The 13347-nt window shown below is 42.0% G+C and overlaps 1 protein-coding gene across 10 annotated transcripts in view; it reads left to right on the top strand.

The window, feature by feature from the left end:
* The window catches only part of ADD1 (adducin 1), an 88083-nt gene that overhangs the window by 29677 nt on the left and 45059 nt on the right, over positions 1-13347 (top strand). For 9 of the 10 annotated variants that reach the window (XM_073012558.1, XM_008018073.3, XM_008018078.3 and 6 more), the window contains exons 2-4: positions 4511-4725; positions 8492-8654; positions 11101-11252. In XM_073012558.1, coding sequence (XP_072868659.1) covers positions 4531-4725; positions 8492-8654; positions 11101-11252 — 510 coding nt within the window. In that variant the 5' untranslated portion in view covers positions 4511-4530. Of the gene's footprint in view, positions 1-920; positions 1018-4510; positions 4726-8491; positions 8655-11100; positions 11253-13347 lie in introns of all 10 variants that reach the window. The other variant, XM_073012556.1, reaches the window with a different exon arrangement.

The following is a 13347-nucleotide window of genomic DNA, read 5'->3' as shown; positions in this document are numbered from 1 at the left end:
GTGATCAGCTCATGGCTAGTCTTGTGTAACTTCATTTCCCCTCCCCCCACATACGTCTTAGGAGCATTGCAGATGTCATTTTATCCAGAAACATTTCTGTGTCTAATATAATAATACTACACCTAAAATGTAAAACTAATTTCTTAATGCCATCAAAATCTAGCTAGTGTTCAAATTTCTAGTTGTCTCAAATGTCACTTTTAGATTTTTATTTTACAGTTTGTTTCAGTTAAGATCCTACTAAGGTCCACATATTAGTTTTCAGATTTTAAGCAGAGGAGTGAGTGACGTGATCTGACTTACCTGACTTACATTAAAACTCTCTAGGGCCAAGTTTTAGAGAATGGATTGCTGTGGGGGTTGTTAAGAGGCTGGAAGTAGAGAAACCAATTAGGAGGCTGTTGAGTGTCCAGGGAGGTGAGTGATGACGACTTGGATTTGAGTGACATCTTGGGGGATGGGAGATGTGGAGGAAGCAGATGTCACTTGGGCAGGTCATACTTATTTGTCATAGTTCATCCAGACTTTTTTTTTCTGTTGTCTGTGTTTATTTGAAAATATTGTTCCCAAAGATTTCGTTAATTTAGCTATCAATATATTGTTGATGGTGAAACCTTAAAATGTATTACATAAGTAAAATTAAAGCAACATTATAGAATACTGAGATAAACATTCATCCGTACTTTAATCAACTTACTCAAATTTATTCCAACTTATTTGCCATTATATCATCTTGCCAGTGTATAATTATAGCATTACATAATAGAATAAGAAATATAGTTTTCACCTTAATATGTTTTATACTCTTTTATCTGTATTATGCTAAAGAGTCTCTATAGTTACATGATACTGTATTGAGCAGATTTTAATGTTTATGTTACATTTATTTATTTGAGACTGTGTCTTGCTCTGTCACCCAGGCTGGAGTTTAGTGGTGCCTTCATAGCTCTCTGCAACCTTGACCTCCCAGCTCAAGTGATCCTCTCTCCTCAGCCTCCTGAGTAGCTGGGACTACAGGTGTGTGCCATCACTCCTGGCTAATTTTTTTGATGTTTTTGTTGAGATGCAGTCCTTACTATGTAAGCTAGGCAGTTTTGAACTCCTGGGCTCAAGTGATCCTCCCGCCTCAGCTTCTCAAAGTGCTGGGATTACAAGGCATGAGCCACCACACCTGACCTGTTCCTACTTTTAAAATTATTTTATTTTATTAGTTTAAATTTATTTTAAGATACTATGAAACATGTTCCAAAAGTTTGTTTTTTGCATGTTTTTCCCTTTCTCTCTCTAACTTTTTGATTAATTTTTTTTTTTTTTTTTAAAGACGGAGTCTTACACTGTTGTCTGGGCTGGAATGCAGCAGTACGACTCAGCTCATGGCAACCTTTGCCTCCTGGGTTCAAGTAATTATTGTACCTCAGCCTCCTGAGTAGCTGAGATTACAGGCGTGCGCCCCCACGCCCAGCTAATTTTTGTATTTTTAATGGAAACGGGGTTTCACCATGTTGCCCAGGCTAGTCTCAATCTCCTGAGCTCAGGCATCCACTTGCCTTGGCCTCCCAAAGTGTCAGGATTACAGACATGTGCCACTGTGCCCAGCAAATAATAATTTCTTTGTAGAGATTTTACTTGACAATGAAGTTGATGAAACCTGAAGCCATAATTTATAAAAATGAAGGACAGGTTTGTACTTCAAAGTAGAATTGTGCTTAATCTTGATTATTGGGCTCAGAATGTGTATACTTTGATTTTGATTTAAGTTTATAGACTTCCTTATTGGAATGGAGCATGTATATACCTGGTGTGCAGTCTTTATCTTATCCCATTCCAGCAATTTGTAACTAGGGGAAAGTAATACCTGCCTTATCTCAAATATGTTGTTCTTACAAAGATTCCTGTCTTTCAATATCTTCTGGGAACCCGGAAATAGCTATAGTTACCTCTAAAATATACCCTCATATCCTTATTTACCGATGAAAATGGCTTACAATTTGGGACTCAATGATTTTCTTTGGTCTTTTTTTTTGAAACACTGAAGCAGAACATTTTTATTATTGGCTCAGAATGTTCAGCTTCAATTACATCTAATGAAATATTGCCAGATAACTTATTGTTTTGTTCTTTGGTCATTCTTTTGGAAGGTTTACAATAAATGGATTGAGTAGCCAGATTAAATTAAACAATTTAAAGGATATAAATAGAGAAGAGTAAGTTTCAGAGAGTCCACTTAGGCTGGGCTCATGCCTGTAATCCCAGCACTGTGGAAGTCCGAGGCAGGAGGATCACTTGAGCCCAGGAGTTTGAGACCAGCCCGGGCAACATAGTGAGACCTCACCTCTACCAAAGAACTGAAAAAAAGTAGCCAGGTTTGGCGACGTGGGCCTGTAGTCTCAGCTATTCAGGAGGCTGAGGCAGTAGGATCGCTTGAGCCCAGAAGTTCCAGGCTGTAGGGAGCTATGATTGCACCACTGCATTCCAGCCTGGGTGGCAGAATGAGGCTCTGTCTCAAAAACAAAGAGGAAAAAGATTCCACTGAGGTCATTAGTTCATTTATTTTGTTTTCATGTTTAGTTCCCAGTTGTTTTTATGTTTTGCCTTTAAGTTCTTGAAGTAGTGGTTGGGCGCGGTGGCTCATGCCTGTAATCCCAGCACTTTGGAAGGCCTAGGCGGGCGGATCACCTGAGGTCAGGAGTTCGAGACCAGCCTGGCCAACATGGCGAAACTCCGTCTCTACTAAAAATACGAAAATTTACCCAGGTGTGGTGGCACGCGCCTGTAATCATAGCTACTCGGGAGGCTGAGGCAGGAGAGAATCCCTTGAACCTAGGAGGCAGAGGTTGCAGTGAGCCGAGATCATGCCATTGCACTCCAGCCTGAGCAACAGAGTGAGACTGTCTCAAAAAAATAATAAATTTAAAAAAGGACAAAAAGAAATACTGCCACTTTAAGCATGATATTTTTATCTTTCACATTTAGAACAGAAATATCAAATTGATCTTTTTTTTTAAAAAAAATAAAAGCTAATTTCTTCAGCTGATTCTTTGGTTGTTGGTTCCACAATAAAAATATCTTTTTTGCATAACAAGCTCTACTCTATAGGCTTGCTGTCCAAAGTGTGGTTCAAGGTCAGCAGCATTGGTATCACTTGGGAATTGATGAGCCATGCAGAATTTCAGGCCCCACTCCAGACCTAATGAATCTTAATTTGTGTGCTAATTTAATTTCCAGGTGGTTCATATGCACCTTTGAAAGCTAACAGGGTGTGGTGGCTCATGTCTGTAATCCCAGCACTTTGGAAGGCCAAGGTGAGAGGATTGCTTGAGGCCAGGAGTTTGAGACCAGTCTGTGCAACACAGGGATACCCCCATCTCTACAAAAATTTTTTTTTTTAATTAGCCAGGCATGACGGTGCACGCTGGTAGTCCCAGCTGCTTGGGAGGCCGAGGTGGAAGCATCACTTGAGCCTGGGAGGTTGAGGTTGCAATGAGCTGTGACTGGGCCATTGCCCTCCAGCCTTGGTGGCAGAACAAGACCCTGTTCCCCTACCCCCGAGAAAAGAATGTAACGTCAGTAGCCATATTCACATAATTTTAAATTTGAGTCATCTTGGCATGTTAGGTTATTAACAAACTGAGCCTCTTGACATTGCCAGTACCTGCCATTGGTTTTTTAACCAGAAAGGAGCTGTTAGGGAGGAACATTTACCATTATGTGAATTGTGTGTGAGCGGCTTCTCTTCTGTTGATCTGTTTGGGGGATCCTTTGCAAAAGCACTGCTAGTACCTTATGGGGAAAAAAAATCAGAAATCAAATTCTTTTGGAATAAACTGCGGATCTTGGCCGGGTGCGGTGGCTCAAGCCTGTAATCCCAGCACTCTGGGAGGCCGAGATGGGCGGATCACGAGGTCAGGAGATCAAGACCATCCTGGCTAATACGGTGAAACCCCGTCTCTACTAAAAAAATACAAAAAACTAGCCGGGCGAGGTGGCGGGCGCCTGTAGTCCCAGCTACTCAGGAGGCTGAGGCAGGAGAATGGCGTAAACCCGGAAGGCGGAGCTTGCAGTGAGCTGAGATCCGGCCACTACACTCCAGCCAGGGCGACAGAGCAAGACTCCGTCTCAAAAAATAAAAATAAATAAATAAATAAATAAATAAACTACGGATCTTGTCTGTATGGGACAGATCATGTCTGTAAAGAATCACGTGGTCAAAAGTTTACTGTTTAGTTCTTTTTGGATTTTTCAGAGGACTTAATTGCTTTGTTAGATTGTTCTCTTGTTCTCTTCTTTGGAACAATGGCTAGGACAAAACACACCATTGGTTAGTGGGAGGTGGTTGATCAGCCATGTGCCTCTGAGGCCACAAAGAAGCCTCACAGGTCATGGTTTCCACTGTCACTTGGTCATTGCATCCTCCTGTTGAAGATTGTGTTTACCAAGCTCATGTGCTCATCATGAAACACTGTTAGACATTGATTTGAAAACAATAATTTCTTTTATTTTGATTCTGTAGGAACCTAGAAAGATTGTACAATGAATGGTGATTCTCGTGCTGCGGTGGTGACCTCACCACCCCCGACTACAGCCCCTCACAAGGAGAGGTACTTCGACCGGGTGGATGAGAACAACCCAGAGTACTTGAGGGAGAGGAACATGGCACCAGACCTTCGCCAAGACTTCAACATGATGGAGCAAAAGAAGAGGGTGTCCATGATTCTGCAAAGCCCTGTAAGAAGAGAAGTCTTTTCTCTGACCAAATGTCATCTTTCCTTTTCTCATACTTCAGGTCTTATGCCCTCTTGTATAAGTGGCATAGTTCATTGATCTTATCACAGGAAATCAGTGCCTTGAGTATATGTATATAGTTGTTGAAATAATTCAGTTTAGTTCATGTTATCAGACAACATAAATGAAAAATCTTCAGTGTCGTAAAGGATAGGAAGTGTTAATTTCTCCTTTTTACTCTTGCGACTTTTCCAGAGGGTCTTTATATATTGGGGCAATTTTTAAATTGCAATTTAAAAAATACCTAGCTTAGGTTGGGTGCATTGGCTCATGCTTGTAATCCCAGCACTTTGGGAGGCTGAGGTGGATGGATCACTTGAGGTCAGGAGTTCAAGACCAGGCTGGCCATCATGGTGAAACCCTGTCTCCATTAAAAATACGGAAATTGGCCAGGCGCGGTGGCTCGTGCCTGTAATCCCAGCACTTTGGGAGGCCAAGACAGGCGGATCACGAGGTCAGGAGATCAAGACCATCCTGGCTAACACGGTCAAACCCTGCGTCTACCAAAAATGCAAAAAAAGAAATTAGCCAGGCGTGGTGGCGGATGCCTGTAGTCCCAGCGACTCGGGAGGCTGAGGCAGTAGAATGATGTGAACCCAGGAGACGGAGCTTGCAGTGAGCCGAGATTGTGCCACTGCACTCCAGCCTGGGCCACTGAGTGAGACTCCGTCTCAATAAGTAAATAAATAAATAAATAAAAATATAAAAATTAGCCTGGCATGGTGGCACATGCCTGTAATCCCAGCTACTCAGACAGCTGAGGCAGGAGAATTGCTTGAACCGGGGAGGCAGAGGTTGCAGTGAGCAGAGATTGTGCCACTGCACTCCAGCCTGGGCGACAGTGAGACTGTCTCAAAAAGAAACCAAAAAAACCCTAGCTCAGTCCTGGGTATATAGTAGGCCTTAACAGTACCTGCTTATTGATTCATACCTTTAGTTAGAGTCAGCATTTTGAGTCATAGTCATGCCCAACTGAGTGTTTTCCAGATTGCACCTTTCAGTCAAGTAGTTGTATCTGCATAATTTTCTCATGTTGATGCTGCTGCCTTTGTGTATGCTTCATCCTTTTTTGTCCCTTCTTCTGTTTTGTTCTCACTATGCCCCTTCGTATCAGGGAGTGTCATTTGGCAGAAATTTATTGATTTTTTTTTTTTTTTTTTTTTTTTTTTTTTGAGACGGAGTCTCGCTCTGTCTCCCAGGCTGGAGTGCAGTGGCGCGATCTGGGCTCACTGCAGCCTCCACCTCCAGAGTTCAAATGATTCTCCTGCCTCAGCCTCCTGAGTAGCTGGGATTACAAGTGTGCACCACCATACCCAGTGCACCACAACCTCCTCCTCCTGGGTTCAAGTGGTTCTCCTGCCTCAGCCTCCCAAGTAGCTATGATTATAGGCACGAGCTTTCATGCCTGGCTTTTTGTATTTTTAGTAGAGACGAGGTTTCACCATGTTGGCCAGCCTGGCCTCAAACTCCTAACCTCAAGTGATCTGCCTCCCTTGGCCTCTCAAAGTACTGGGATTACAGGTGGAAGCCGCTGTGCCCGGCCTATCTTTATTTGCACATATCTCCCTTTCTCTCTCTTTCTCTCTCATTGCATTGTGCTTTGATAACAAAGATGGCTAAATAATCACCATGTTTTGCTTTTTTTCTTTATTTTTTTGCTTGCAGTCAGAGTACCTCTCAGCTTTTCCCTTCCTCATGGATGACTACAAAATATGATCTGTGACATTACTTGTCATGGTTTGGTAAATAGGGGGTCCTCAGAGGACTCTTGACACATTCTATTGGACCCTTAATTAACAGCAGTACGTGGATTTGTTGTGTGCTTCCCCCAAGTGATAGGTGCTCTTAGATTGTCTCTTGGCAATTTCCTGCATTATGTTTTCAGCTCAAACAGTGACAAACTAGAAGTAAATTTGATGTGGATTAACATCCAGTGAATTTACATGTTCATATTGGATAACATTTATCATTGTTTGACAAGACTTTTTTTTTTTTTTGAGATGGAGTCTCACTCTGTCGCCCAGGCTGGAGTGCAGTGGTGCGATCTCAGCTCACTGCAATCTCCACCTCCCGGGTTCACGCCATTCTCCTGCCTCAGCCTCCCGAGTAGCTGGGACTACAGGTGCCCGCCACCACGCCTGGCTAATTTTTTGTATTTTTAGTAGAGACAGAGTTTCACCGTGTTAGCCGGGATGGTCTCGATCTCCTCACCTCGTGATCTGCCCGCCTCGGCCTCCCAAAGTGCTGGGATTACAGGCATGAGCCACCGCACCCGGCCTCTTTTTTTTTTTTTTTTTTTGAGACACAGTCTCACTCTGTCCCTCAGGCTGGAGTGCCGTGGCCTGATCTCGGCTCACTGCAAGCTCTGCCTTCTGGGTTCATGCCATTCTTCTGCCTCAGCCTCCCAAGTAGCTAGGACTACAGGCGCCTGCCACCATGCCCAGCTAATTTTTTGTATTTTTTGTAGAGACGGGGTTTCACCATGTTAGCCAGGGTGGTCTGGATGTCCTGACCTTGTGATCTGCCTGCCTCAGCCTCCCAAAGTGCTGGGATTACAGGCAGGCAGGCGTGAGCCACCGCGCCTGGCTGATATTTATTTCTTTACAGGGTATGTGAAAAAATTATTTTAGTGCAGGTAGGGAATATAAATTGTCTGTGTTGTTATAATAGTGATTTTCTATTAAAATCACCATCAATCCAATTGCACTTTTTTTTTGTGCCTGATTTAGTATTATTTGATAAAGGATGGATATTTAGGTTTTTTTTTCCACATTTAAAACTGATTTGAAAAGTATTTTGAAGAAAGTATTGCAAAGGATAAAGTAGAATATGAAAAATTACTAATAATTCTATGACTAAAAGGATTACAATGAACATTTTGATGTATTTACTTTTTGGTTTTTTTTTGAGACAAAGTGGTGCTCTGTCGCCTAGACTGGAGTGCAGTGGCGCAATCTCAGCTCACTGCAACCTCTGCCTCCTGGGTTCAAGCAATTCTCTTTTCTCAGCTTCCCAAGTAGCTGGGATTACAGGTGCCCACCACCAGACCTGGCTAAATTTTTGTATTTTTAGTAGAGATGGGGTTTCACCATGTTGTCCAGGCTGGTCTTGAACTCCTGACCTCAGGTGATCTACCTGCCTTCGCCTCCCAAAGGGCTGGGATTCCAGGCATGAGCCACTGCGCCCAGCCAATGCATTTACTTTTAAATTTTTTCTATCTTTAGGTATGTATTTGCTGTAATATGGAGTGGTTATACTGCTTGATAACATTGTCACTCAAACATATATCAAGAGCAATTTTATGCCGTTTAAGTTTTTTTAGCTTTCCATGTTGAATGCATGCATAGCATTCCCAGTGTGTTTTATCAGTCCTCTGTTGATTGAAATGTAGGATGTTTTTCCCTTTTATCAATAATGCTGGAATGAACATCCAAATTAATCAGTCTTTGAGCATTTCCTTGAATGTTTCCTTAAAATAGATTCCTAAGAGTAGAATTCCTGTTCAGAGTTTTAAGCTTTTATTGTATTAAACTCTTTCTAGAAAAGAATATACCAGTTTATATTCCCAGCAGTAATGTGTGAGAATATCCATTTGCCTTTCCAGCACTGGATGAAAACAAAAAATTGGTCTATGTGATAGCTACTCCTGACCCTCTGCCCAAGGAACAGAAAACAAGTGGTGTCTCAGTGTTTTAATATTTTTTACTAGGCTTTCTGTGAAGAATTGGAATCAATGATACAGGAGCAATTTAAGAAGGGGAAGAACCCCACAGGCCTATTGGCATTACAGCAGATTGCAGATTTTATGACCACAAATGTACCAAATGTCTACCCAGCAGCTCCGCAAGGAGGGATGGCTGCCTTAAACATGAGTGAGTAATTCTTGATTTTTGATATATGTTCTGTAGTTTTCAGGTAAAATTTCCTGAAGCTTGCTCATGTGAAATAAATGGGCATATAACTGTGTAACATGACAGAGTTGAGTATTTTGAAAATTAATGTGTTTTCGTTAGTCATAGTAAAAGATAGGCTGGAATTCTGAAATCGTCTTGAATGTTGCAGACTCCTCTTTTCTTAGCCAGTGAGACTGTTATTTCTGAGGCAGATGACTTTTTATGTGTCTTCCCAGCCCCTATGTAGATTAAAATAAACTAATCAGAAATAATGCTTGTGGAGTGGCTTGTCGGTTTTGCCTGGCCAGCATTTCTTACCTGGCATTCTTCACTGCTGCGTCCCAGCTAGTGAGAAAGAGAAATTCTAAAAGAAAAGCCAGAGGAAAAATACTGGATGGGTGAATGTGAGCAAAGAATGGTCAGCTGTGCCAGAATGGAGCTTTGCCATGGCGATCGAGTTTGTAAATGTTTAACATGACAAAGCATCAACTAATCTGAGCCACCGTGTATTGTACAGGATTAGTCTCAGATGGGTCTGGTTGGATAGTCAAATCCGAGTGCCCAAAATAAAGTACTGGTTTCTGTTAGATCTGCTGACATTTGCTCTTTACCTGTCTCCTCTGTGGTATTCTTAGAAGTTTAATAGCATTCACCAGATCTGGTATATATTGTAATTAATGTCTGTAGAATATTAAGAATCACGTTTAATCCATAGCTGAAGCCTCCATCCTGAAATCACATGGCCACCACCAGTAAAGTTTTCATGTGGATTCCGTTTATTTTGTTGTTGTTTTTGAGATGGCGTCTTGCTCTGTCTCCCAGGCTGGAGTGCAGTGGTGCGATCTCAGCTCCCTGCAAACCACCACCTCCCAGGTTCAAGCTATTATCCTGCCTCAGCCTCCCGAGTAGCTGAGATTACAGGCGCGCACCACCACTCCTGGCTAATTTTTGTATTGTAGCAGAGACTGGTTTCGCCATGTTAACCAGGCTGGTCTCAAACTCCTGATCGCAAGTGATCCACTCGCCTCAGTCTCCTTGAGTGCTGGGATTATGGACATGAGCTACCACACCTGGCCTATTTCTTCTGTATTAATTAGCAAGAATATTCTGTCAGGAGAAACTTCCCTTCAGTTCTTTCGGTTACCTGGTGGTACAGTTTGTGTAGGAAAGGCAGGATCCCTTTCCAAAATAATGAGTTGGTTTCCAGTCATCCTTCAGTGATGAACAATTAGGTTTTTTTTTAGTATCATTTGAATTTATGGTTTAAACAGTCAGTGTGTTTCACATCACTGCAGTTATTATCTGGATTTGTTGAGAACTTTCCTTCTAAATGGATGTTGAATTTTGTGAAATGCTTCTTTTCTCTCTGTTAAAATGATCACCTAGTCTTTCTTCTTTAGTTTGATATGGTGAATTATGTTTATTGGTATTTTTTTTGTTTGTTTTGTGTATTTATTTATTTATTTAGAGATAAGGTCTTGCTCTTTCACCCATGCTGGAGTACAGTGGCACGATCACAGCTCACTACAACTTTGAACTCCTGGGCTTAAGGGATCCTCCACGCCTGGTTAATTTTTCTCTTTTCTTTTTTTCTTTTTTTTTTGAGACGGAGTCTCGCTGTGTCGCCCAGGCTGGAGTGCAGTGGCGCGATCTCGGCTCACTGCAAGCTCCACCTCCCGGGTTCACACCATTCTCCTGCCTCAGCCTCCCGAGTAGCTGGGAGTACAGGTGCCCGCCACAATGCCTGCCTAATTTTTTGTATTTATTTTTAGTAGAGACGGTGTTTCACTGTGTTAGCCAGGATGGTCTCGATCTCCTGACCTCGTGATCCATCCGCCTCGGCCTCCCAAAGTGCTGGGATTACAAGCATGAGCCACTGCTCCCGGCCCGTATTGGTTATTTCTATCTCCTGTCTTTCGTTAAGTCTGGCTAGAGGTTTATCTTATTTTATTATTTTTATTTTATTTTTAATCTTCTCAAAGATTCAACTTTTGCTTTAATCAAAAAGCCTTAAAAACACTTTTCTCTAATGTATACGTTTAATGCTGTAAATTTCCTTTTAAGCACTCTTTACTGCACCCCACAAATTTGGCTATCTTTTTGTTATTGATTTCTAACTTAATTGTGTTAGTATTGGAAAACAGTCATTATGAAAGTGTCTTTGAAGTTGTCAAGACTTTATTGCCTAATGTGGAAGATAAATATCTCAGAACCATTAGTATTTGATTTACATTTGATAAGAAATGTTAATCTTTGAGGCTTTTTGATAAGTCTCGCTTTGTTGCCTTGGCTATTCACAGCTGCAAACATAAGCACTACAGCCTCAAACTCATGGCTTCAGGTGATCCTCCTGCCTTAGCCTGAGTAACTAGGACTACAGACTATACCACGGCACCTGGCTGAGTTTTGTTTTTCTGTATTTCAGGTCTTGGTATGGTGACTCCTGTGAACGATCTTAGAGGATCTGATTCAATTGCATATGACAAAGGAGAGAAGTTGTTGCGGTGTAAATTGGCAGCGTTTTATAGACTAGCAGATCTCTTTGGGTGGTCTCAGCTTATCTACAATCATATCACAGTGAGTATTCAATGGGGTAGTAACTGAAAGATAAATGAAATATTTTATGTCTGGCACCACCTCTTTCCATTTAGGAGAAGAGGAAAGCAGGCTGAGCTTCAATAAGTCTTGGAATACCTCTTCTGATTCCTGACTACAGAGTCTAATAACCTGAGAATCAGGCAGTTTGGGTTAAAAGTTACAGGAACAGCAGTTCTTGAAAATTTCTTTCTTGCATGCTAACCTAATAAAACTACTAAGTGTTTACCAGATTATACACAGTTTCTAAAATTATTTTTATGCTTAAAAACCTAAGAATGATGATGTTTTCTTTCTTAGTCTGACCAAAGCCTTCCATCTCTCAAACTTATTTCTTCAGCTACTCCAGTTTTAACTATTTTTCAACATTATTAGGATCTCTTTTCCTTCATTTTGGGTATCTGCTTTCTCTGGACCAAGTGCTGTTCTAACTGGGGTTTTATCAGTGGACAACACTTCTTCATCCCAATCCATTAGCCTGTTGTTCACTGCCTAGTTTGTCCATCTTGTATTTCCTGGTCCCTCATTTCAGTAATACTCTGCCAATCCTGTACTATCCCTCCCAGCTTCTGAGTAGCCAAATCCTGCTGTGGAAGCCCTCCTAGCAGAGCCCATTGCCTTTCTCCATAGATCACCCAAATCTCAAATGGACCCATGACAGCCTGGCAACCAGAACTCATCTCTCTTCCAGCCTTACTAATATTCAAGCCTTCTCCACTATCTTTGAGACTCCTGACCTCTTTCTTCCACCAAATGACCCCATCATGTCACAGAAAAAGTGGGTACCCTTACTGACATTTGTAGCCATTCTGTACTCTTGACCACCTGTTACAATGTCCTGCCTTCTGCCTGTGGCCAGACTTTGCTCCCCTGGCTTGGAATTCCACCTTTCCTGCCTTCTTAGATTCCCAGTGCATTGCCAGGGTTCTTCTGTTCCTTCACTCGTTTGTAGAGATAGCTTCTTCCTTTGAACTGCTTCCTTCCTTTGGTTTTGACACTTGTTCCAGTCTTCTATTTTTTTTCATGTCACTTCTTTTAAAGGATATTTTAAGTTGTTAATACAGTGCCTGCTGTTTGTATCAAGTGTGCCTTATGCAGATGCCTAATTCCACCAATACTTGCATCTCTCGAGGCAAGCAGTGTGTGCGCTGTTGAGTTTGCTGAAGCATTTCCTCCGTACTCACACGCACATAGGTTTTTCCACCCGTTGACTCATAACCAGCGGTGCTTTGTTAAGCTCCATTCTGGACTCAGAGGAATGCTAAGCCTTCTGAGGTGATGGTCTGGAGCTCACCTTGTGGTTAGTGTGTTGTGCCTCTGGGACTTGATATTGGTCTCTGCCAGAGAGACTGAGTTGGCTTCCATCCATCTGTTCTTGTTTCCGCTTAAATGAACTTTTCAAAATGCAAGCCTTACCATGTCGTGCTCTTGTGTGCAGCACATTGACTCTGTGTGGAATGTCACTGCTGCTTTTTATTCCCCTGTAGCAGTTACATCCATTCTGTATGTTTAGCTGTAACTGTCCCTCTCTGCCCACAGGAATATGAATTCCATAGGGAGAGCCTCTGTTGTGGTCTCTGCTGTGGCCCCAGGGCGCATGGCACAGAGTAGGCATGCAGTAAACCTATGTCAGGTGAAAAACTGAATGAAACCCCCTGCTTAACTGAAGTGACCTCAGTAAGATTGTGAACAAGAGCTCGCTGGGACCTTTTGACATTTGATCAGTGGGTCCAGTTAGCCTAGCACAAATGCCAGCTCCCTTCCTGGTAGCTATAGGGAAATTGCTGGCCCCTGTCATCTAATTCTACTTGACAGAATGCTCTAGTGGAGATTTAATGCTAAATGGTTGCCTGAAGATTAGTGCCATGAAAATGTTACAGCTGTGGTAGGAAATGTAATCGCTAGCTGTAATAACAGCTTCACATTCTTTGCAAGTTTTAAAATGTTTGCCTAGTCCTATTTTGAATGCTGATTAAATAAGTTTGAATTGGTCAAATTGTTTGTTTTCTCCTCCTTTAATTGTTTAAGAATTGGCAAAATTAAAACGTAAGTGTTTGCTCTTCTGTAAATTATCTCC

Source organism: Chlorocebus sabaeus, chromosome 27 (genome assembly GCF_047675955.1).
Source record: "Chlorocebus sabaeus isolate Y175 chromosome 27, mChlSab1.0.hap1, whole genome shotgun sequence".
NCBI lineage: Eukaryota > Metazoa > Chordata > Mammalia > Primates > Cercopithecidae > Chlorocebus > Chlorocebus sabaeus.
The sequence above is the reverse complement of the archived record's forward strand: the minus strand, read 5'-3'. Positions and strand labels throughout refer to the sequence as shown.